The sequence below is a fragment of the Mesoplodon bidens genome (assembly GCF_964165515.1).
Source record: "Mesoplodon bidens genome assembly, chromosome: 19".
NCBI classification, from domain to species: domain Eukaryota; kingdom Metazoa; phylum Chordata; class Mammalia; order Artiodactyla; family Ziphiidae; genus Mesoplodon; species Mesoplodon bidens.
Window position 1 is genome coordinate 32,851,416 of NC_138179.1, and position 25,672 is coordinate 32,877,087.

Below are 25,672 nucleotides of genomic sequence, written 5' to 3' on the forward strand. Positions count from 1 at the left end.
CAGGAAGCAATTTGGCAGTAATGATCAAAAGCTTTAAATTCATTCATGCCTGTAGGAATATCTTTTATGGAGATAGTTGAAACTTCAACTGAGATGTATATATTAGAAGATAATTATTGCAGTATTATATAAAAGTCAAAAATTGCTAATAATATATATCCAATCACAGGAAAATAATTAAGCAAATTATGTTATATCCAAATGATGCAAAAATAAATAGACACTAAAATGATCATATATATATGTATAAGATTTGAGAATATATTTATAATTGTTAATAGTGGCTATTCCTTAATGGTAGAATTAATTTTTATTTCTTCTTTAAACTTTTCAGTGTTTTCCAATTTCCGTATAATATCATCAAAACTTTTATAACCTGAAAAAAATACGCAATTCAAAAATCTCAGCTTAGGAAAAAAAATTTTGTTTCTCTTTACAGTTAACTCTTGATTATTCTTGATAGTAAGTGGAAATAATTGCCTGATAATCCACCTCAGTGATCCAAAGTCACTAACATTTGTTTCTGTGTCTTGTACTTGCTTTGCAATGTGTTTATTATTCGCAATCCTTCAAACTACTGGATAACTAACTTCACACTGAAGCTACTGAAACCTCCATTCCAAAATGTTTGAGAGGGCTTCCCTGGTGGTGCAGTGGTTAAGAATCCGCCTGCCAATGCAGGGGACACGGGTTCAAGCTCTGGTCCGGGAAGATCCCACATGCCGCGGAGCAACTAAGCCCGTGTGCCACAGCTACTGAGCCTGCACTCTAGAGCCCGCGAGTCACAGCTACTGAGCCCGTGCGCCTAGAGCCCTTGGTCCATAACAAGACAAGCCACTGCAGTGAGAAGCCCACGCACCACAACAAAGAGTAGCCACCACTCGCTGCAACTAGAGAAAGCCCGCGTGCAGCAATAAAGTCCAACTCAGCCAAAAATAAATACATAAATTTATGAAAAAAAACAAACCCAAAATGTTTGAGAGGCGAAGAATAAGGTGAATTTCATAATTTTATGTCTGAGGAGAAGAATACGGTGAATTTCATTATTTTATGTCTAAGTCAACGTTTTCTAAAATAGAGCTATTTTTTGGAAAGATTTGAGGGTATCTAGGAAGTAAAATTGACAGGACTTAAATCATCTTTAATTTCATTACCTAGAGAATCACTGTCCACCTTTGATTCACATCCTTACAAGTTGTTTTCCTTTGTGTGTGTGTATGGTAAGTATGTAAATTGGTAGAATGACTTGTAAACTATTTTGTAACTCATTTTCTGTGAGTAATATTAGTAACACATTTATTACTATAGACTTATACATTTGGTATTGATCTTCAGGGAAATTAAGGTATGAAAGAATGCCTTTAGGAAACATGTTTTATATGCATATAATTTAAAGTTGAGAGAAGTAAGTTACTGTATCAGGTTTAAATTTGACTTTATATAAACAGAAAATTCAGATAACAGTAGCTTAAACAAAATGGAGGTAACCTCTAGTCTCTGCTATAGTTACTATAATTTTATAGAACAGGATTTTGAAATATATGGATAATCAGATTTAATACTTACAACAAAATGCAGGCCTAGTTCAAAATATCTATGAAAAATTATCTTTCTAATTAGTAAAAGTCACATTGTCTCAAGTTTTATGTAGAGAATCATTGACTTCACATTGCTCAGTATTATCTAGACTAATTCTTAATTTTAAGTTTATATTTTGAAAATAAATAGATCCCTTTCAACTTGAGAAGTATAGCATAATTAACTTCTCTGGGAAAGAAAAACTATTTTGGGGGTCATATTTATCCTATCATTATCAACTATGTTACCATTTGAGTTTTAAATATTGAGGTAAACCATTAATTTGTTTTTGGAACAATCCTTCTATTTTCATTTAAGTCATTGTGGCTGATAGGAAATAACAATTCCAATGGAAATAATGTTTCAATTTCAATACCTTTTTAAAACCAAAGATAAAACAAGGTTCAGTATATATTTTCGGTAACTTTATAATCACAGTAATGTGTTTTCTTAATCTCCCCTCTATTCCCATAACATATTATTTTAAACCAGGTGGCATAATCTGACTCTAAATATGGTTATTTGGTATTTGTGTTACTACCTCCTACTATACTGTAAACTTCTGGAGGGAAGAAACTCATCTCTGTCCTCCCAACTCTTGAAGCTCTATTATACTTGGAACCATTTGAGGTAACTCATCCATCCCCTTCTCTGAGAAAAGAACCCCAGCTACTGTCCCCTAAGCACAAGAGTGAGCTGACAAAGTCATGTTTATGTGATGGGATGACCAGTCTCCTGACCTTACCTGATCCGACTAAGTGTGCTCTTCTGATTCACATTAGACCAGTCAGACTCACTCTGTTAGAAAGAAATTTGGATTCTCCCATAGCAGGGAGCTATGGGGCGGCCATATTCCACTCCAGGTACAGAGAGAAGCACGAAAGATCCATCTGCGTTAATTCTTTGGTTCAATAAACATGTATGGATTGCCTCTCCGTGCTAGGAACTCTGGGTCTGCCATGGTAAAACCCAGCAGATATGGTCCTTGTCCTGATGGAACCTATAGACATTTTATTTAAAAAAATTTTTTTAGATCTATTATTTATTTATTTATTTACTTTTATTTTTGGCTGCGTTGGGTCCTAGTTGCGGCACGCAGGATCTGTGTTGAGGCATGTGGGATCTTTCGTTGCAGCGCGTGGGCTTCTCTCTAGTTGTGGCAGCGGGTTTTCTCTCTCTAGCTGTGGCGTGTGGCCTCCAGAGCGCATGGGCCCTGTAGTTTGCGGCACGGGGCCTCTAGTTGAGGTGTGCAAGTTCAGTAGTTGTGGCACGCAGGCTTAGTTGCCCTGTGGCATGTGGGATCTTAGTTCCCCGACCAGGGATCGAACCAATGGTCCCCTGCATTGTAAGGCGGATTCTTTACCACTGGACCACCAGGGAAGTCTCGCCTATAGACATTTTATTTTATTGATTGATTGATTGATTGATTGGTATGCGGGCCTCTCACTGTTGTGGCCTCTCCCGTTGCGGAGCACAGGCTCCGGATGCGCAGGCTCAGCGGCCATGGCTCACGGGCCCAGCCGCTCCGCGGCATGTGGGATCTTCCCGGACTGGGGCACGAACCCGTGTCCCCTGCATCGACAGGCGGACTCTCAACCACCGCGCCACCAGGGAAGCCCCGCCTATAGACATTTAAAAAAGATCTTTAATATCAGTTAATATTTGACTACAAATTTCGATAAAGGCAGTGAAGATAAAGAGCAGGGGGCTTTGAAAGAGAATAAGGGGTGGTTTGAGAAGCACTGATGGCCTCTCTGAGAAAGTGACGTTTAGGTTGAGCTGTCAGAACATTCCTGGTAGAAGAAACATTCCATTAAAACAATCTACACATACTAGATGTTCAATAAATATATATTGAGGTGACAAATTATTATCCTTTATGAAATAACTAGACATAGAAGTCATATTAATTGGTCGCCATAGGCTTGTGGCCATAAAACCTTCGTGTGAAACAGTATTTTTCAGGCCACACAAGCTTGGGGCTGGCTACACTGGAACATTTACAACAGAGTATTTATCTGTCTTCACCCTTGGGGTCCCTGAAGGGACTCCGATTCCAGATACTTCTTCCCAAGTATTCCCAGGGTGGGGCTCATGCACGCTCTGCATCTTCCTAAACCACCATATGGTGGGCATCATCTGTTTTTCTCCGAGTGTGTGTAGCTGTGAGGATATTTTTCTCATTTCTTGCCTCTGATGCTCGCTGAAGGCATCCCCGCTATTGCTGCTTTTTACTAATGCCTGCCCTGAGGTTGCTGGAACCAAGTGTTGAGGGCAGTGATGTCTGTACTGAGTTTGTCTGTAATAGCTTCAGAAATTATGGACAAGAATGCTGCTATAGCTTCTGTCCTCAATGTTTAAATTGATGTAAAATCCATAGGGCAGAAGTTCTTAACCTAGGTTCCATGGATGGACTTGAGAAATTTGGGGAACCCTTTGATTTGTACTCATATTTTTGGGCATGTGGGCATTTAGTGGTGGTGAAGTATGGGGGGCAGGAGAGGTATAGCTTTTTAAGATTCTCAAAGGAAAATCTTCACCTTAAAAGATTGGGAATCACTCTGTTACAAGCAAAGGAGGAGAGCTGGAGGTCAACCCATGGCTAGTACTTTATGTGGAACCACCTGTCCATTCAATGTTTGTGTACTGTTATTGAACCAGATCTGCTTACTGTCACCTAGGGTGAGTTACTTTCTAGAAGTTTCCTTGGTTGTCATGGAAGGAGATTTCCAATGGACATCGTCTACCTGTTCTCTAAACATGACACATAAGCTTGAATCCAAAGGTCAACACAGCTCAGGTTCCAGTTGGCATCCCAGCTACATATGTATTACATAAATAACTATAAAAATCCTATATACATATCTTAATTTTTAAAATATATATGTGTGTGTGTATATGTATATATATATATGTATATATATATATAGTGACAACCTCCTAGTTCTTGAAAATGTAAAAGGAGATTTTCTCTTCTTACTTTCACCTAAATATAGAAATTATTTTAAGAAACTTACCTTAATTTTTTTAACATTTTAAGTCATGTATTTTTTTTCCTGCTGCAATTTTTTCTTTTTTTTTTTTTTTTTTGTGGTACGCGGGCCTCTCACTGTTGTGGCCTCTCCCGTTGCGGAACACAGGCTCCGGACGTGCAGGCTCAGCGGCCATGGCTCATGGGCCCAGCCGCTCCGCGGCATGTGGGATCTTCCTGGACCGGGGCACGAACCCGTGTCCCCTGCATCGGCAGGCGGACTCTCAACCACTGCGCCACCAGGGAAGCCCTGCAATTTTTTCTTAGATGAACTTGACTTTGTTGCATTTTCCCCCTCAATCCCCTTTTTTCTTCTTCTACTTTTCTGTTAGTCTTCATTTAGACATCATTTGTCAAATTCATTTCATGTTCTTCCAGCAGCATGGTTTTGAACCTCTTCATTGGGTGGTCAAATTTCTGCAATTGCACGTGTGGGTTTTGCATCCCAGATTCTCTGTGCAAATGACTGAATTACCCATCATTCTTTAGCTATAAACATGTTCAACTATGCTTTTGAGAAACTAAACATTCCTAAAAGTATTTCATACCTCTTCTTTTCCTTAGCTTTAATAATTTGTCACTGAAACCATGAAAAACCGTTGGTGGGAAAAACTGTTACTTCCAGTGGGAAGGTTTGAAAAAGCACCTTGGAAAGAATATGACTTCCCTCTGGAAGCTTGAAAGTAACTAGTTACAAATGAATGAATCTTCTATTTTCTTTATGGAATATTGAAAAGATGCTTCAAGCTGTGTTTATGTTAGATTTGGCATCACACTGCATGTATTGCAGATACTGCAGAAGGAATCCTGTGTGAAATTACATGAAAAACAGTGGTAAACTGAATTTCATTTAAGTGGGTATTTTTACAATTTAAATTTTGTTTCTGTTCGGTATTTTAAAATATATATATAGTTCAGAGCCTTTCCAGAAATGTAACAGAAGACCAGAGAAAACCACAACATAGCAATGCAGACATGGAGACCGCCCCGAGGTCGATGAGACTTCCTGGGAGCAGCAAAAATACATTGTCCTCTTGATCTTGTTATTCTATCCAGAATTGGTAAACACAAAGCCTTTTCATATTATTTCAGCATCTTCGGAATTTGGGGTAAGTTTTTTCAGATCTTGGATAGCTATGAATGCAAAAAAAAAAAAAAAAAAAAAAGCAGTGTTCATTTTCTCCTTTAATTCAACGGTATTCACCTCGGGGTTGTGAGATACCAGGCAGTAAGTTCTCAGTCCTTTAGAGTCTTTCAATGTCGTTTGTCCACCCTCTGTGAATATCCTACTGCAACCCCATGTTCTTTGCTCTTTACCCGTTCTTTCTCTATAGCCCCTAAAGTGTTCACAAGCTACTGTCCGAGCGGGATGCCTGAAGGCAGCAGTGTCCAGTGCGTGGTCTGGTCATCCCGGGAGTCTCGGTCTGGGATTGGTCTAGGGGCCGCCAGGCTGGAAAGCGAGCCGGAAGCTGCGCTGAGGGCCGGGACGTCGCCATGACAACGCCGCCCAGCTCAGGGGGGCGGGGAAACGCGAGCGCGGACTTGCCTGCTCCCGACCTGCTAGGCAGGGGCAGCAGAGGCCCGTAGCGTCGCCAGGGCAACGGCGCTGCGCGGCCTGTGGGGCGGGGAAACGCGAGTGCGGAAGTCACCGCCCCCGGCCTGCTGGGCGGGGCAGCCGAGGCCCTGAGCGTCGCCATGGCAACGGCGCCGCGCGCGGCCGCCGCCGGAGGCATGGGGAAGGGGGCGGGGCCTGCGAGCTGGGCACCTCCCCCCGTCCCACCGCCCAGCCGGCTCCTCCCACCCCCCGGGCCTGCTGCGAAGCTGCGACCTCTGCGCCCGCACGGATTTGAAACCTTTTTGTGGCGGCGGCGGTGACGGTGGCGGCCGATCGGAAAGCTTGTACGTAGGGGCGCCAGGTTCTCTTTTTTCCGATTTCCGCTGCGAAGCTGCGACCTCTGCGCCCGTACGGATTTGAAACCTTTTTGTGGCGGCGGCGGCGACGGCGGCGACGGTGGCGGCCGATCGGAAAGCTTGTACGTAGGGGCGCCAGGTTCTCGTTTTTCCGATTTCCCCTCCGGGGTCCCCACACGCGGGTTCTCGCGTGGAATTTTGCGCGGGGAGCGGTCGCCCCGTGGGCGGGCCTGGGCCTCTCTCCAGGCCTGTGGGGCGCGCGCCGCGGGGGCCTCTGGGCGCGGGCGGCCGCTGCTTCGCGGACTGCAGTCCGGGCCGCGCAGGGCGGGGAGGTTCTGAGAAAGTTGGGGCGGGTCAGCATGTCGGGGTCCGGGCACCTGACGGGGTCGCGCCCGTGAGACGTCCGCGCGCGGACGGGGCGGGGCCTCGGCCCGGGTCCCAGCTCACCCACCGCGGCCCGCCCCACCCGGGTCGCGGCCCGGGTCCCAGGCCGGCGGGAGCACTTCCCCCCGGAGCCGGACGGCGTCCTGGGCCCTCGGGGTGGGTGGCGGCCCCCGGGAGGCCCGGCCCGCCGCCGGCCCTCTGGGCACGACCCAGTGTCCCGGGTCCGAGTGTCCGAGGGACGAGGGACGTCCATGTGAGCGGCCTGTGTGCTGAGGGTCGTGCGCCCTTCCTGTTTACAGGGGCGAGGACACGGGATAGAAAAGGCCGGTGCGGGGGCACGAGCCGCCCCGCAGGGCTCAGGCTGCGGCCCAGCCGCCCGTTTCTGGGGCCCCCGGGCCGTCACTGGCCCCCCCAGGCCTCGGCGTGCTCCCCCGTCCCCAGGGTGATGCCGGGGCGCGGTCAATGCCCGGTAACTGTCCAAACACCCAGAAGGGCGAGCCGAGTGAAACAGGCACCTGTAAACCGGCTTTATGTGCCGGAGGACGGTTTTCAAGTTTTGTGTAATGACCTGCCATCTATTTAAAGTATGGTTTGATTGAACAAAATTGACTTTATGCAACTTTGAGGAGTGTGTTTTTTTGGGGCCTGATGTATGTGATGTATGTGAGGTGTGTTCCTTGTGGCTGCTTTTCCCCAGGACCTTTAATGTTTGTGGCCCGTTTATGCTTTGCTGACCCCTATGACAGCTAAGCACCTTGAGAAGGTCTTAGCCCGTTTTGTAGCTGTCCACATAGACACAGGTTTTAAAAAAGACAGTGCCGGTGAGTTAAATAAAAGACATGATCCAACTATATTATAGCTATAAGCAAGACTCACCCAGTTTACTTCTTTTTTTGCGTTTGCACTAATTTATGTGACTGGCAGGCACACTCAAGTATTTTAAACCTAAGTCAAAGATACAGCTTTCCTTATTTTTTAATTCTAATAACTTAAATCTGCAATTCTAATAAACCGTAATAAAACTTTTTGATTAGCTGGGACTAAGTAGATATAACCTACTTATAAGATGTAATTTGTGTAGCTCCTTGAAAGTTTGGAACGATAACTTAATTTTTTTTTCATTTTGTTGGAGAATAAATAAGGGATAGGAAAAGCTGAGTTTTAGCTTTTACCAAGTATCACACTGATTCTTTACTGTGCTTTTAAAAAAAATGTGTACTCCAGTATCGCATGTTATTATAGCAATTATGATTGTCTTTCTACTTTTCTCCAACTTCTTTACTAGTTGGAGATATTGCTGATTCATATTTAAATGGCCAAGAGGTCAGATATGATGGATCTGAGAGCTAACAGTTTCAGAATTTTAGTCTGAGCTTTATGTTTAATTTCACGACTTTGGGTCTTTTTACTGAGTTTTCATTTCCTCTAAACACTAACATCTCCTGCCTGTGTCAAAGATTTGTTGAGAGTTAGTGATTATTAGGAATCTTTTTGTTTTAGCCCTAGCTACGGGTGCTCTCAGGCATATGTTAGAGTACGTGGGCAGGATGAACTGTTTAAGCCTGGAAGTACACTTCCAGGTCAAAGCTGTGCTTAAAATTCTGGGTTTATGAGTTTCCATTTGTTTGGTCATCCACTTGAATAGTTGCTTTTCAGCTTTATGATCTAACAGCAGTGGTATCATAGCCTTCTGTTACCAGGTACATAACTGATGGAGTTATGTATGAATGCAGCTAGTTATTGTAGGAATGCAAAACAAAACCAAGCAACCAAATAATGCCAAGCCAACTAACCAATCAGAAAATGAGCTTAAATAAAATTTATCTTAACCAAGTCTTGAATTTGAAATATGTTTCTTCTACTGTAATGCAGAAGGTTCAACGACCAGTTTTCGTAAATAGAATTAAGGGCAATAGTATTTCTATTCTAGGGGACTTGTTTGGTACTCAGAACAGAATTAAAACAAAACAAAACAAAACACAGGCATACCTTGTTTTATTGCGCTTTGCTTTATTACGCTTTTGCGTTTTTTACAAATTGAAGGTTTGTGGCAGCCCTGCCTTGAGCAAGTTTACCAGTGCCATTTTCCAACAGTGTTTGCTCATTTTGTGTCTCTGGGTCACATTTTGGTAATTCTCGCAATATTTCAAACCCTCCACCCCCGAAAAGGTTACGAATTGCTGAAGGCTCAGATGATGGATAGCTTTTTTTTTAGTAATAAAGTAATTTTTAATTAAGGTAGGTATGTACATTTTTTTAGCATAATGCTATTGAACACTTAATAGACTATAGTATAGCATAAACATACCTTTTATGTGCACTGGGAAAGCACAGTATTCGTGTGACTCGCTTTATTGCGATGTTTGCTTCATTGCTGTGGTCTGGAACTGAACCTGCAATATTTCTGAGGTTTGCCTGTATTGGTCATGTAAAAGTAGGACATTAATCCCTTTAGTTAGCTTTTATTTACCAGTCGATTTGATTCTTCAGCTTCTATTATGTGCCATGTAATGTCCTAGGTACCTACTAAGATGTGTCAGTCACGGCCCCTGCCTTTCAGGAGCATCTCACAGATGGCAGACCTGTAAATAGTACACAGATGTGTAAAAAAAAGGTAACAGTGTGATGAATGCCGCGGCACAGATGTGAGCAGTACACACTAAGATGGAGAGATGCGTCTGGGATGTGTGGGGCAAGGTCTACTCTGAAGTGATGTTTGAGTTGCATTTCCTGATGACTCCATGCAGGGAGACAGCCTGTGTGATCCTGTAAGGGCTTGGAGTGTTTGCAGAATGGCAGGGAGTTCATGACCATGCCCCACCATGGTCATCTGTGCGCGTGTGTGTGCGCGTGTGTGCGTGTGCGCGCGTGTGCAGGGAGCTCAGAAGGCAAAGGCCCTGGCAGGCCGGCCTAACTTTGGGTTTGGATCCTGTCCCGTGGCAGTGGGCGGTGGAGACAGGAAGTGATGTGCGGAGCTTTGTACTTGGGACATCTCTGGTGCCAGTGAGGACTGAAGCAGGGAGAGTTAGGGTGAGTCGGCGGTGGGGAGGGCCTGCTCTGAGAGAGCGGCGGCGAGAATAGGCACACAGGCAGGTTCTGAGACCTTTCTGAGCGTTTGTTGCTGTGTTGGCTCACGGGGCTTAGCGAATGGGGACGGCGGAGGGGAAGGAGTCAGTGTGAAACAGCGAGGAGGCCCCTGACAGTGATGGAGGTCTCGGCGGCGGGGAGGACGGTCAGCGCTTCCGACGCGGGGGCGGGGGCGGGGGCGGGGGCGAGCACGTGAGGATGTGCTCCCGAGGAGGCGAGTTGGGCGGTGGAGGGAAGAGCGTGCAGTTTTCCGCCCAGGAGGAGGTGAGCTTCCCACGTGGAGAGTCAGGGGAGCTGGAACGGCTTAGGGGCTTGGAGAGGGCTGGTAAAAGTTTCAGGGCTGCCTTGCGGAGGGCGAAATGGGAGAAAACGGAGGATTCCGGTGGGACTTCAGGGCGGTGCCCGTTTTCTCCAGCAGACCCTCAGCTGAGGAGCGAAGGACGGTGTCGAGCGGTCGCTGGCTTGCGGAGTAGGGAGGAAAAGAGGCCGATCGGCCGGAGGGCATTTTGGTGGGCGGCAGCGATGTGCGGGGAGCGCTGGGTCCGGTCCGCTGGCGGGGCCTCATGAGAGGGGCGTTGCGGGCGGGCTTGCGAGAGCCGTGGCTGGGAGCGGTAGCGTGGACGTCAGAGGCTGCTTCCCTTTCCGGCACGGCTGCCTGCTGGAGCGGGGCGAAGACCCCCGGCAGGGCGCGCTGGCCCCCGAGGGAGCCGCCGGCCCACCGCCGCGGGCTGCAAGGGACGGCCGGCGGCCGGACGCAGAGGGGCGGGTTCAGGGCCGTCCGCGCAGGGGCTGCTGGTGTTGAGGTGGGCGCTCTGGTGAACGTTAGGGGCCCGCTGAGCAGGGGGAGGGCGTCTGTGGAGCAGGGCCGCCGCCGAGGCACACCGGAGCCTTTCTCCAAACGTGTGGCTTGTAAACCGGCCAGATGACAATTTGGGGACCGTGCATAGCGTGGAGATGATGCGCATCCTTACCAAGGCCTTTCGAACCTGAGAGGAACATGTGGACTGTTGGGTATATTTTTAACGTAAGAAATTTTGTCAGAAGCTCTGTGTCTGAGTTTGGGGGTCCACCCCCTTCATTTTCAGTGGTTTTCTTCCTGATTAGGAAGAAGTACGAGGACCAGTATTTTACGTTTTTTGATGGAAGTTAAACATTTTACATTTACGTACCGTTAAAATCGCGTTCTTGGTGTGCAGTGTGATGAATTTTTACACAGACTCAGAATGGGTTTTTATGACCTCGGGCGCAGAAGGCGCGGGACAGTCGCAGCGCCCCGTGTGCTCTGCTTGCGCCCCAGTGCTAACCCAGTCCGCCACCGAGCTGTTCTGTGTGCCTGTAGCTTTTGCCTTTTCGGGGAGGCCGTACGAGTGGGTGTCGTCGTACAGCACGCGGCCCTCCGGGAACGGTGTCTTGCGCGTCGCGTCCTCGCACATGGACGCTCAGCCGTGTGGCGGGGCCTGTGGACGCTTCCTTCCTCTCTCTGCCCGAGCGCTGTTTCGTTGTGTGGCGAGGCCACGGTGGTTTATCCATTTCCCGGGGGAGGGACACGTGGGTGTTTCCAGGGTTTGGTGGCTACAGAAGAAGAAAGCTGCTAGAAACATTACATCCGGGTTTCTGTGCGAATAGAGATTTTGCTTCTCCTAAATAAATGCCCAAGAGGGGGATTTCTGGCTTCCCCGCTAAGGGTATGTTTAACTGGGTGGGCAATGGCTGACCTGTCTTCCGGAGTGGCTGCACCGCTCTGTGTTCCTCCCCGCAGTGCGTGAGAAGGCCTCTCGCTCTGTGCCCTCAGCAGCTTTGCTGTTGTTTGCCTTTTTCATTTTAGCTGTCCTAATAGGCAGGTAGTGATATCTCATTGTGGTTTTAATTTGCATTTCTCTAATGATTAATGATGTTAAGCATCTTTTTCACGCGCTTACTTCTCAACTGTACATCTTCTTTGGTAAAGGAACTAATTTTTTTGCTGATTACTTTTATTGGGTTGTTCGTTTTCTTATGGTTTAGTTTCAAAAGTTCTTTATGTATTCTTTTTTTTTTTTTTAAGTTTATTTATTTATTTTTTTAATTAGTTTCTGCTTTATAACAAAGTGAATCAGTCATACATATACATCTGTTCCCACATCCCTTCCCTCATGCATCTCCCTCCCTCCCACCCTCCCCATCCCACCCCTCCAGGCGGTCACAAAGCACCGAGCTGATCTCCCTGTGCTCTGCGGCTGCTTCCCACTATCTATCTACCTTACGTTTGGTAGTGTATACACGTCCATGCCTCTCTTTCGCCTTTCTTTATGTATTCTTGATATAGGTCCTTTCTGAGGTAAATGATTTGCAGTATTTTCTCCCAGGCTTATCTTTTCAACTCCTGGGAAGACTTCTTTGCAGAACAGAAATTTTTCATTTTGATACAGTCCAGTATATCAATTTTTTCTTCTACAGGTAGTGCTTTTAGTGTTATATCTAAGAAATCCTTGACTAACCCCAAGTCATGAAGATTTTCGTCTGTGTTTTCTTCTAAGAGTTTTATAGTTTTACATTTTACACTTAGGTCTGTTATTTATTTTGAGTTAAATTTTGTATACAGAGCGATGTTATTTGTTTAAATTTATTTATGCGTATGGATCCCCAATTGTTACAGCATCATTTGTTGTAAAAACTATCATTTCTCCATGAATTGTACCTTTGTCAAGTGTCAGTTGTCCACATTTGTGTTGGTCAATTTCTGGACTCCCTAGTTTGTTCCATTGGTCTGTGTGTCTTATCCTTTCACCAATACCATATTATCTTGAGTACTGTAGTTTTATAGTGCATCTTAAATCAGGTAATGTGACTCTTCCAAACTTGTTCTTCTTTTTCAGAGTTGTTTCTGCTATTCTAATTCCTTTAACTTTCCACGTAAATTTTAGAATCAGCGTGTGTATATCTACAAAGAATACTCCTGGGGTTTTGATTGGAATTGCATTAAATCTATAGATCAATTTGGGGGTATTTAATACTAATGAGTTTCCTTTGATCTCTTTCATGAGTTTTGTAGTTTTCAGCATACAGATCTTAATATTCTAATTTTAAATCTTTTACAGGCTGAATTATGGAAATGGGAAGCGAAGAAGAAAAATGGGAGAAGCTGGATGCGGAATTCGATCACTTTGTGGTAGATATGAAGCCCTTTGTTCTAAAATTACCCCATAGGTCAGGTAAGATTATGTTTGAAAATTATGTTCTTAAAATTAATTTTTTTCTTTGTATTATTTAGTCAAACCCATGAACTTTCAAAATGAAAAGTGGATTCATTTAATAACAGTTTTCATCTTAAGCTGATAAAGGATTATTTGCCTTGAGCTCTTGGAGGGTAAACAGAAATTTAGTCATGGTGTCCTACTGAACTGTGGAAAGGTATTATTACTGTGAGACCACTTCTCACAGGTCATGAGCTTAAATTGCATGGGTCTTTAAAGTTAGCTGTAACTGTTTTTTCCTGCGTCTTTTTCCTCCTACCATGAAGATGGCTCCTCTTTCAGGAGCCTACCGTCCACCTGCCTCTGACCCATTTGTTTATCAAAGCAGAAAAGAATCTGTTAGTCTTACATGCTCATTGGTTGACTGAATAAAATCAAGTGTGAATGAGTTTTTGTTGCCATCTTGTCTGCAGTTCCTAACCTGTTCTCTGTGAGTCTTTGTCTCAAGTAAAAGATTTTCCGGGCTTCCCTGGTGGCGCAGTGGTTGAGATCCGCCTGCCAGTGCAGGCGACACGGGTTCGTGCCCCAGTCCGGGAGGATTCCACTTGCCATGGAGCAGCTGGGCCCGTGAGCCATGGCTGCTGAGCCTGCGCGTCTGGAGCCTGTGCTCCGCAACGGGAGAGGCCACAACAGTGAGAGGCCCGCGTACCGCAAAAAAAAAAAAAAAAAAAGATTTTCAGGTGATTTAAAGTTTATCAGAGAGCAGTTGAAGAAGAGAGTTTGAGGGGCAGGGAAGACCCTCTGAGTCATAGTAGGTGTAAGGCTGGCTGTACAGGTAAATCTGATTTGGGAGCTTTTGCGAGGATGGTTTGGAGTAGGACCAGGAGACCGGCTTTTACCCCAGTGTTGTCCAGGTTCCCTGTTTCTGTGAGGTGTCTGAGTCAACTTCATATTCAACATGAGGTGCCGACTCAATGTTAGATCTTTATTCCAGGGAGCTGCGCTGGGAAAAGGGAGCGCAGTGTATGAGTTACGCATTCTGTGGTCAGCCATCATACCAGTCAGGGCCTGCAGCCTGTCCGAGTCCAGGGTGGCTTGGCATGGTCTTCCCTTCACGCCTCTTCCTTTGCCTTCTTCTCTTGCCTTGTTGGATGGTAACCTCTTCTTTCTCCCTCTGCTTTTCTTAAAATGAATATTTCCTGTCCCGTGGCTCATTCACGATTAGTTGAATTAGTATTTAATGATATTTCTATACTGTGTCCTCTTCTGATACTCACTGCCCTTTTTTTTTTTTTTTTGCGGTATGCGGGCCTCTCACTGTTGTGGCCTCTCCCGTTGCGGAGCACAGGCCCCGGACACGCAGGCTCAGCAGCCATGGCTCACGGGCCCAGCCGCTCCGCGGCATGTGGAATCCTCCCAGACTGGGGCACGAACCCGTTTCCCCTGCATCGGCAGGCGGACTCTCAACCACTGCGCCACCAGGGGAGCCCCCTCACTGCCTTTTTTTCCTTCTTGTCTTAGATCTGCTGATTAGCATAAATGTATATTAAAATCTCTCATTATAAATGTACTTCAGACTATCCTTATAGTTCATCTTTTTTTTTAAAGATGCAGTATCACTTTTTAAAAATTAATTAATTAATTAATTTTTGGCTGCATTGGGTCTTTGTTGCTGCACGTGGGCTCTCTCTAGTTGGGGCGAGTGGGAGCTACTCTTTGTTGTGGCGCATGGGCTTCTTGGGGTGACTTCTCATTGCGGTGGCTTCTCTTGTTGTGGAGCACGGGCGCTAGGTGTGCGGGCTTCAGTAGTTGTGACTTTTGGGCTCTAGAGTGCAGGCTCAGTAGTTGTGGCGCACGGGCTTAGTTGCTCTGTGGCATGTGGGATCTTCCCAGACCAGGGCTCAAACCTGTGACCCCTGCATTGGCAGGCGGATTCTTAACCACTGCGCCACCAGGGAAGTCCCTCATCTTCTTTTAAAAAGGGATTTGGGGTACCTAGAATTGGATTAATTGTAATCTTTGGTTCATGACTTATTGTCAGTATGTATTGGTACATCCCTGACCCTCTTTTATGTAATTAATTCATAATGAATGCTCAGAAACTCACATCCCAGTCAAGAACCTGAACATTCATAATAACTTAAATTTCGTTATAGTTAAATTCTACTTTTGATAATGTTTTTTGCCATTATTTTAAATAGAGGAATTAATTTTTTTCATTAGCCAAATTGTTGTACTAAGTTCTATTCATCGACTATTATATGGATTTCAGTTTGCTGCAGGTCATATAAAAATACATAGTTTGAAAAACTGTTTGCTTAAGTTTATCAGTTTTAGTTTGTATTTTCTTTTTGCACAAAGTATGCCCAATATTTCAAGAAGTTTGTTTTGTGATTATATAATTTTTGAAGCTAAAAATACAAAAGTTATTTAGAGACTACCTTTCATACGTGTAGTGATAAATCCAGTATGAGCAAAGTGGTAAATCTGCCCCAGGGATTTTTGTAGGTAAAACAGTAAATGAATATGACCTTTAGAAACTAAGAGATTGAATCAGATTTATGATTTGTGTTAGATATATAATCCTCAAATTGAGTTAGACTGATAAAAGGTTAATGTCAAAATGGTTTTCCTGAGACCTAAAAACAGTTCTGTGTCGTGGTAAGTAAGATAAGATAGTCAATAGGTCATTATATGTGGATTAAACTGTGCTACATTTTTAAAGTAGCTTTTAAAGGGATAATTATTTTTCAAAATTACATGTAAATATGTAACCCTCAATTGTTTTTAGAGAGGTTAAAAGAAATTCCTAAATAAATCATCCACAAATCCCTGAAGATTACCAGTTTAATAAATAAAACATTTGAGATTCAATTTTAGATTAGGTTTAAAATGCTAAATAAGATTGCATTCTCTCTCTCTTGGTTTGTGTAATGAGAATTACAGAAAGATTTTTCAACACAACTGAAATTATTTTAGAGATGGTTTTACAGCAACATTTTTGTCTCAGAGATTTATTTGGTAGCAATCCTGAGATCTTATTACTAGTTTAAAGTTAAACTCTAGACCAGGGTGGGTTGGCAAGCTGTAGCCCCTGGGCCACATCCAGGCTGCTGCCTTTTTTGTAAAGTTTTATTAGAAAACAGCCATAACCATTTGGTGACGTGTGGTGTGAATGCTGTGTGGCTGCTTTCATGCTACAGCGGCAGAGTTGGGTAGATATCATATGGCTGCAAAACCTAAAATATTTGCTGTCCGCCAACCCCTGCTGCAGACTAGAGCAGATGTTTTATGGGTCTTTAATGTTTTATTTTCTGAAAACTCAAGTCTCTAACAGCTCCTGTGTATTTCTAGAGCGGCAGAGGTGTGCACTTTGGATTAGAAAACTGTGTGAGCCTTCAGGAACAGGAGCAGGGGTCACAGGCAGGAGGAATCGGAATCTGTACGCAAAGCTCTTACTACACATGCTCAGGCAAGGGGCTCTCGCGGGCCCTTTCACCCACCGCCCTGAGCCAGGGACGCTGAAAACTTTACCTTCATACATGGTAGGTGTCTTTGACCAAAAGATGCATTTGTTTGTTTCTCTAAAAGTGTCAATTTATCATCCCATTTGGGAATGGTCATATTATTAAGTTACAAGTCCTAGAAAATATGTTAGCTAAAACTATTTTTTTGCTCCCTGATTCAGTTTTTTTCCACCTTGAATGGAAATCAGATACTGAGCTCTAATGGAACCATACTTAATTGATTTAGTCATCCTGCAGTATTCTACAATATTTCTAAAAACATTAAAATGAATTTTTAAATATTGAGCCTTAATTTCCCACTAATTTTCACTGGATTATGTAATAATTTATGGATGTCAGTAAATTCTAGTTTATTAAGCTCTTCTATATGTATTATTTATGTAATGAGAGGTTGGATTGAATGACTTTTTTTAAAGTTTTTTAAAAAAAGTTATTTATTTTTTATTTATTTATTTTTGGCTGCGTTGGGTCTTTGTTGCTGCGCGTGGGCTTTCTCTAGTTGCAGCGAGTGGGGGCTACTCTTCGTTGCAGTGCACGGGCTTCTCATTGTGGTGGCTTCTTTTGTTGCAGAGCATGGGCTCTAGGCGCACGGGCTTCAGTAGCTGTGGCACGTGGGTTCAGTAGTTGTGGCTTGTGGGCTCTAGAGCGCAGGCTCAGTAGTTGTGGCGCATGGGCTTAGTTTCTCTGCTGCTTGTGGGATCTTCCCAGACCATTGTGTCCCCTGCATTGGCAAGCGGATTCTTGTTTTGTTTTTTTTATTATTTTTTGGCTGTGTTGGGTCTTTGTTGCTGCACGTGGGCTTTCTCTAGTTGCGGCGAGCGGGGGCTTCTCGTTGCAGTGGCTTCTCTTCTTGCAGAGCACGGGCTCTAGGCACACAGGCTTCAGTAGTTGTGGCACGTGGGCTCAGTAGTTGTGGCTCACGGGCTCTAGAGCGCAGGCTCAGTTGTGGTGCACGGGCTTAGTTGCTTCGCGGCATGTGGGATCTTCCTGGACCAGGGCTCGAACTCGTGTCCCCTGTATTGGCAGGCGGATTCTTAACCACTGCGCCACCAGGGAAGTCCTGGTCCATCTGTTCTTAATGACCGAAGGTAGAACATTTTCTGAAACACATTCAGATGTTGAAATATGAGTGTATTGTATCGTGCTTTCCCTTTCACACTCATTTTATGGAATTGTAGGAAAGGGCTTTATTTTATAAATGTTAATAATGTAAAGGCCTAGAGACCTGTTTTGGATTTTTCAGCTAGTTGTGGGATACTGCAGGATGACTAGAAATTTTTATTTCTGATTTTTATTGATTTTGGTTTCTCTGCCTACTGATTTGTGTGTGTGTGTGTGTGTGTGTGTGTGAGCAGAGTAGTTAATGATCACAGAAAAATAGGAGAGCACATGATTTAAAAAGAACTTTTCACTTATCTTTTCATACAGCTAATATTCCTTTTGTAATATAAATCATTATTATCAGATGTATCTGTCATGTAATTTTATCATTTATCAGATTTCTTATACAGCACAACATAACTAAAATGTAAATAAGTTATCCATTTTATGTATTTTAATATTTCATTGAATGATACATTTTTATATATTTTTATGTAATTGAATTTGAGTATTTGAAAGGTTGTCACTAAACTTGATGGAAATCTTAACTGATTATCTCATATAGTACATTTTGAAAGAATAATTTTTCTAATTTTTAAAAATCAGTCCATCTATTTTGATGAACCAAATCCAGCACAAGCCAAAGGATTGTCCAGCCCGGAAGGATTACCAGACTGGGTGATGGGCGAGCTGGGGAACGGTGAGCACAGATTCAGCGAGTCACGGACGCTTTCTTCTGGAGAAGATTGCTCTTTGGTACAGTCGCCGACCCATGTCCAGAGGTACGCCATGAACTTGGGGTTTCAAGTGTGTTTCATTATTTAGCCCGTGTTTGGAACTGGTTAATACATTCCATTTTTCCATGTTTTTTTTTATGGTAAACAGTTGGTTTACTTTATATTTTTGCTATGAAGTTGAGGACTATGAAGGAATGTTGTATAGGTAAAATAACAGTTTTGCTTTTCCATTTATTGTATACTCAAGATTATATTATGTTTTTAGCTGCTTTTTGGATATATGTTAAATATTTCTATCTTGTCCACTGCTTGGAAAGCAGTGTCTGAAAATCTTTAAATGACACAGTTCTCTGTTTTCCTTTATGACAAGCATGAATTAAGAACATTTCACTGACTTCAACCAAATATAACATCCTCCATATCCATCTTGAAGCTTATGCTTGAATTTCTGTCCTTTCCCCCTTATTGAACAGTATTCGTTTTGATTTAATAAAATAATGAATGCAAACATAAACCCTATTAAACTGTGCTTTCTTACTAGAGTACTAAGCTTAAATAGGATTTTTAGTACAAATAAAACTGAACTTCTAAGTTTTTTAAGTACACAATAAAACAATTGTTGTTGTAGCATAACTTTTGGCCTTTAGGATGGATAGATTTAAACTGGACTTTTATCAGATTTTGAGTTTTACCTTTGGCACTGTTCCCTGGAATGTTAAAATATTGGACAGTGTCAATTCATACATCACTCCTCACCATTCTCTTGGTAATTTTAATTTTTGGAATTTGAATAGGTTAACAATGTTATCTTTCTTTTCTGCTATAATTTTTTTTTTGTTTATTCCTTAAAAGATACAGAAATCTTATTAGTAATTTCAAATGTCTTCGTAGTTGATATAGTCTGGTTATGTTTTTCAGACCTCAGGTATTATGGTGGAAAAGAACAGGTGAACAGAAAGCAAGAGATCCAGTCCATGTGAATTTTTTTTATTAGAAAGGGAAACAAATTAATATGGAACAGGAAGAGGTGATATAATTAAGGACATGTTTCGGAAGAGTGAAAAGGAATGAATAGATGAGTCCATAGCTGGTGGTGTTAAATACTAATTTTTGCCTTCCTGGGAGATTTAGAAGCAGAAGAGGTGTGACTGTGGAATTTTTGTTAGCTGTGTAGCAGTAAGTGGGGGTGTAAGGAGATTGTGGTCTCGTTACAGGGACTGAGGCAGGGACAGTGTTCTTCCTGTCTGCACGGTATTTCCAGTGCCTGGCCCTGGGCGGGCACCTGTGACAAACGGCATGAGTCTTAGTTTTTGGTGAGTGCCTACACGAGTCAGTGAATGGGCTGTTAGGCACTGCCACACATTGAATTTATTCTGGACACAACCCCTTTGAGACAGGCATATCGTGGCAGAGAGAATGGCTCACAAGGATTTGCAAAAAGTACTGTTAGAAAAAGTTGAGGGAAGGATAAATTTTAGAAGAAGTTAAGAGATGTGTGGTTATAGGCTACAGAGATGCCCTGTTTGTGTCCTAACCTTTTTATATTTTTAACAATGCAATTAGTAAAGGCAGTGAAGGAACTGGAAAAGGCAAGTCGCTTTCTAGTCAAGTGTTAGAATTTCACTAAGGCCAAGGCCAAGTAGGGCTGCAAAAACAAAACTTCTCAGGGGTATCTTTACTTACATGCTTCTCTTAATTTAACTTGATCTATTTAAAAATTTTAATTTGCATGTACATTAATTAACAGATATTTGTAATTTTACATATACGAAGGCACTTAAAAATAAAACTAACATTTACTTCATCTAAAGGCAATACAATGGATTTAAGACCAGATACAAAATGTGTGAGATCAGATCAGTAGTGGTGGTGGAATCTATTGATGGTCTGTCTTCATATTTTTTTCTGAAGTTGTTCCTTTGCTCTGAGTGGTCATACTGTGCTGCTGAAAAAGTTAGAATCTGCTCATGTTGACCTAATACATCTCCTCCGTTCTGCAAGAAATTGTTTAAAAAGTTTAAGAGGCTTATAACATTTGACACATGTATGTTTTTGTAGTGAATAATTTATTGTTACTTAGAACTGAAGTTTAATGCTGCCTCATAAATGTTACAACCACTTCAGCTTGTCCTTTGAACATCCTCTTTAATCTTAAAAGATTTTCCCCCTTAGTGTTTCTTTTTTGATCACTTTATAAAATCCTGCTTTACTTAGACCTTTTTGTATGTGAAGTATTTCTAATGGCATTTTAGATGATGCTGTTTGTGTCCTAGCCTTTTTATATTATTAAAGATGCAGAGTCCTTTTGAAGCCTCTTTGTTAGGACTCCCTATTCAATAGATGGCACCTTTCCTTTACCTTTATTCTTCCTGTAGGATATGGCATGTAGCCTCATTCTAGACACATTAGAAGTATTATGAGGTCATATTCTATCAGGCTTATTATCATGCTTTTTTCCACCAAATACACATTGCACACTAGTAAACTTAGCATTTCACTTCAGACAGTTTCAACACACAACTAATCCTGTCCTGGTTTTATCCTTTGCTTTCCTTTTTCGTAGTTCTTGGTGTAAGCTTATGTTATTACCCATGGTTTATTTGAGAAAAACCACTTTCCAAATTGCCTTGCCATTTTATTAGAGATCTTTTATTGCATTTAATGTCAAATAGCTGCTTCTTTTCTTGACAATGAAACACTTGAATTATATTTGAACTTGGAGCATGGTTTTACAAAATGTTACTAATGAGACCATAGACATAGATCTCCTGCCTGTACAGTTTGGTTAATTTCATTTAGACAACCATGAAATACATCCATGTAAATTACTTCCCGGTCATCTTTCAGGTGCTTACCATTGAGAGATGGTAAAGATCCTAATTGTCTTTGTGGTACACAGAGTTTCAGGTGGCCCCGAGATCCTGCTCTAGGTGTTGACAGCCTTGTACAGTCCCTCCTCCTTGAGTGTGGGCAGGACCTGTGAGTGGCTTCTAACCAACAGAATATGGCAGTGGTGATGGGCTGTCACTTCCATGAGTACATTACGGTACATAAGGCTCTGCCCGGCTGGCAGCCTGGCTCTAGAGGCTTTTGCTGTCTCTTCCTTGCTGGCTTGAAGAAGCTGGCTGCCGTGAATCCCATATCCAGAAGGAATGGAAGCTGCCGACGACCGTGACAATGGGGAGGCAGATTCTTCCCTCATTGAGTCTCCGGATGAGAACCCAGCTCTGGGCAAACCCTGATTGCAGCCTTGGGTGGCCTTAAGCAGAGGACTGAGCTCGGCTGCACCTGCACTTCCGACCCACAGAAACTATGAGAAAATGTATGTGTTGTTTAAAGCTGTTATGTCTGTGGTAATTGGTTATGCAGCAATAGATGACTGATACAGCTTTTATCCTCATTTTAGAAAATGATACAGTCTATATATGATACACGCTCTTTGTAAAAACCTCAGTGTAGAACTATGAAGGGTAAAAAGAGTCCTTCCCTCCATGTTCTTGCTTCACTTCCCTCACGAGAGGTAGTTGGCATCAACAATTTGGTGTGTATCATTCCATAGTACACACATACCCACACGTATGTAATTAAAAATTATAAGTTGGCTTGTACTACATGTAGTGTTCTTTTGTCACTTAACTGTGTCTTAATCCTGTGTCATGTAACCTGTGTAATCTTTTTCATCACAGATAATAATCCATAGCGTAGACTTACTGTAACTTACACATCTCGTTGCTTTTGATTCTTTAGTGTTAAAAGAACGCCTTAGTTAACATCCTGGTACATACATCATCATGCGCCTGTGTGTGTTTGGGCTATTAGTGATGCTGTAGCTGGGCACAGTAAAACATTTAATGGGTGAGCTGTTGGTGGGATTATTTGTAGGTTCAACATCTTGTGCAATGGTAACAAAAATGTATGGGCTAGTATGGAATGATCTCTTAAGATGTATAAAGTTCAAAAGAAGTACATAAAAGTGTAGTAAGCTTCCATTCGTGTGTGTGTGTGTGTGTGTATTTTAAAGAGGATATATGGATACGTATGGGTACGTGTGCATGGAATATTTCTGGGTGCCACATACGAAACTGTTTTACCTTTAGGGAGTGGGAGTAATTCAGAAATTTTTTGTACACATGTCTATGTTATTTTTAATAATCACACATTTTTTGATAGATGGTGTCAAGTTGCCTTCCAAAGTACTACCTTATTAAAATGTTGGACATACACACTATTTACAGTAGTGATGCACATTAATAAATCTAACCATATATAGCAAATATACATATTTAAACATAAGAATGAAATTTTCCCAATAAACAATCTCAGTGTTTGTGGATTTCACTTGTATTTCTAGTTCGTTAAGATAGGAACCAAGTGAGGCAAGTTGTACGTTTATGGAGCACCTACTGTATGCTAAATATTCTTCTAGAAATCTTTTGTAAGTTATCTGATTTCATCCTCTCTCTAATTCTGTGAGGTTGACAAAATGGCCCTTTGTATTAATTGATGAGGTAACAGCTTCAGTAAGGTCAATAAACTTTCCCAGTGATGGATTCAGTATTGGAATCTAGGTCTTTGTGATTCCAGACCCCATATTCTTTCTGGTGTTCCATGTAGGCATGAGTACTTTATGCAGCAAATACGGAAACTTCACTATAATCCATTTTTTCTCCACTTGAGCTGTGTTCGCAACCTTGGGCGACTATACCTTTGTTCTTGGTTATTTCTAGGTTGAGCTGAAATGAGGCAGTTTGCCTTTGCTCAAATATCACTTGGGACACTTGGCAACCCTGTGTCCTCAGGCAAGTTACTTACTTTCTCCAAACCCCAGTTTTGTCTCGTGTAAGTTGGAGATGGCGGTAGTACTAACGTCAGAGTCGTGTGGGTGAAGTGAATACTGCATGTCGAGCTTCTGACACGGGAGCTATGAAAGCGTTGGCTGTTGCTAACGCCATCATCAGTGGTGCGGGGATGGTTACTTTAACAGGCCGCACAGGGGCTTGCTTGTTAGAGTGACTGCTCTTTTGCCTCTCTCATTATCTAATCTTCCCAAAGGGTATTGTCTTAAGATCCTTTGGTCATTAATTATTTTCAGTTCCTAAAAGTCATTCTGTGTTCCTGAGAGAAAGAAATTAATGGCTATGCAGAAAAGTTCTGATTGTAAGTATGAATCCTGCACACTCTCAGAATAAAGAGAGGTAATAGTATTTTAGAAGAGGCTTTTGGGAGTTCCTTGGTGGTCCGGTGGTTAGGACGCAGTGTGTCCACTGCCGGGGCCCCGGGTTCAATCCCTGGTCAGGAAACTGAGATCTTGAAAGCCACGCAGCGCGGCCAAAGAAATAAAAAAATAAATAAAGTAAAAATAAAATAAAAGAGGTTTTGAATCTGTCTTTATTTAGATAACTCAGCAAGCCCCCTTTTCCAGGATAGAGGGAACACAGTGTGGCTGGCCCTGTTTTTAAACATTTTATCACAGCGTGTATTAGAAGCTGCCTAAGTGACATTAGACTTCAGTTCTTGTCGTCTCTATGTGCTTTTTTCTGTGCATTATCCCAAAGACAGACACAAAGATAATAGATTTTATTCTTGTCCTCCTGTTCTGTGAAAAATGTTTTGAAGCTTCTTTTTAATGTCTTGTAATTATTTTTATAACTTTTTAGTGAAGTATGATGTGGTCTGGTAGCTTATCACCAGAGTGTAGTTAGGTTCTGGAAAAAGGGAAGATGAAAAATAATGATGTAGTACCCCTTATTATTTCTACTGGAAACTTTGGTTAAGAGTTACGAGTTAGGAGAAAGCAAAGCAAAGAGGAGAGATGTGGAATCAGTGCCGACCTTTAAACACTGCTTCACGGTGGAGGAGAGACAATGCTGCTTATTTTCGAGGACTTCACTGCTGAAAAAGAAGGCAGCAGTTGTTTACATTTCCTCAGATGCCACTTTATAAAGAGTCATCATCCAGATTGCTTAAGAATTCTAGGAGCATGCAAGCAGAATTATTATCTATTATCTATTACTTTTACCATATTAGATTTAGGTTAACTTTATATAATTTTTATCTTTTGATTTATGTTGTGTTCTTCAAATAAAAAATATGTTCATACCTTTAAGAAAGGACTTGGAGAATAATTATCCTATTTTAAATATTTGAGTATAGAGGACTATAATTTCTGCATCTTGCTTTAATGAGATCTTTCCATGGGTTATTTGATGCCAGATTTTAGTTTGGAATGAAGAATCTAATTATAGTCCTGCCCTTATGGAAAATATGATTTGCTTTACAATGAGCCTCTTTATGATGTGGTTTTCCAGGAATGCATTGTGGTGAAGAGCTGAGACTGTGTCCTTTAAAAATGTCTCCCAGTACAGCCAGTGTTTCATGTGCCGGTGCAGTTTAAGAACATCGCCAGCAGATGGTGACCAAGTATAATGAAAAAATGTACTTATGGTTGAGTATGTTGATCTGTGTGAAAAAACATTTTTCACTTTAAAAATATTGATTTAATTTTTAGTCTGTATACTCAAACAACTATAGTAGATAGAATCTTTCAAATTTGTTAAACTCCATTTCTATATATAAATGGCACTGACCTATAAATAGCCCCTGCTTCTAAATTGTTGGATGAATTTATAGAGGAGCTTATCATTACCTTTCCTTCCTGGGGTTTCTTTATGTCCATTGGCATAAATAATTATGGTTAGGGTTACACATAGTAAAACATCCTTAAATATTATTCACAAAAAAGTACATTCATTTTTAAGAATTTACCCTGTTGATTAGGCAAAGATACATTCTGCAGTAGTACATTACATATTTTCATTCCATACGTATACTGCGTATATTCTGCAGCAGTATAATACAACATCCCACAGTGGTGGGAATGTTCTGCCGCTGTGCTGTGCAGTATCGCAGCCACTATTCACATGTGACTGCTGAGCACTTGCAGTGTGGCTACTGTGGCTGAGGAATTGAATTTTGGGTTTTAATTAGTTCAAGTAGCCATATGTGATTAGGGGCTACCAAGTGGGGCTTGGAGTTCTAGACCTGGGTCTTCCTGCCAGGTAGAGAGCTGCTCTCTAGGTGGGCAGTGGGAGGTGGGTGTTGGTGCATCTAAACTGCCTCTGCCCCCGGGGAGAGACCTGTGCT

General features: G+C 42.4%; 1 protein-coding gene across 14 annotated transcripts in view; it reads left to right on the plus strand.

The window, feature by feature from the left end:
• The first annotated feature begins 6,411 nt into the window (after positions 1 to 6,411).
• Positions 6,412 to 25,672, plus strand: part of CEP112 (centrosomal protein 112) — a 390,168-nt gene continuing 370,907 nt past the window's right edge. For 7 of the 14 annotated variants that reach the window (XM_081218503.1, XM_081218514.1, XM_081218505.1 and 4 more), the window contains exons 1-4: positions 6,412 to 6,642; positions 13,069 to 13,182; positions 16,519 to 16,709; positions 18,399 to 18,574. In XM_081218503.1, the coding sequence (XP_081074629.1) occupies positions 13,077 to 13,182; positions 16,519 to 16,709; positions 18,399 to 18,574 (473 nt within the window). In that variant the 5' untranslated portion in view covers positions 6,412 to 6,642; positions 13,069 to 13,076. The other 7 variants (XM_081218517.1, XM_081218512.1, XM_081218511.1 and 4 more) reach the window with 7 other exon arrangements.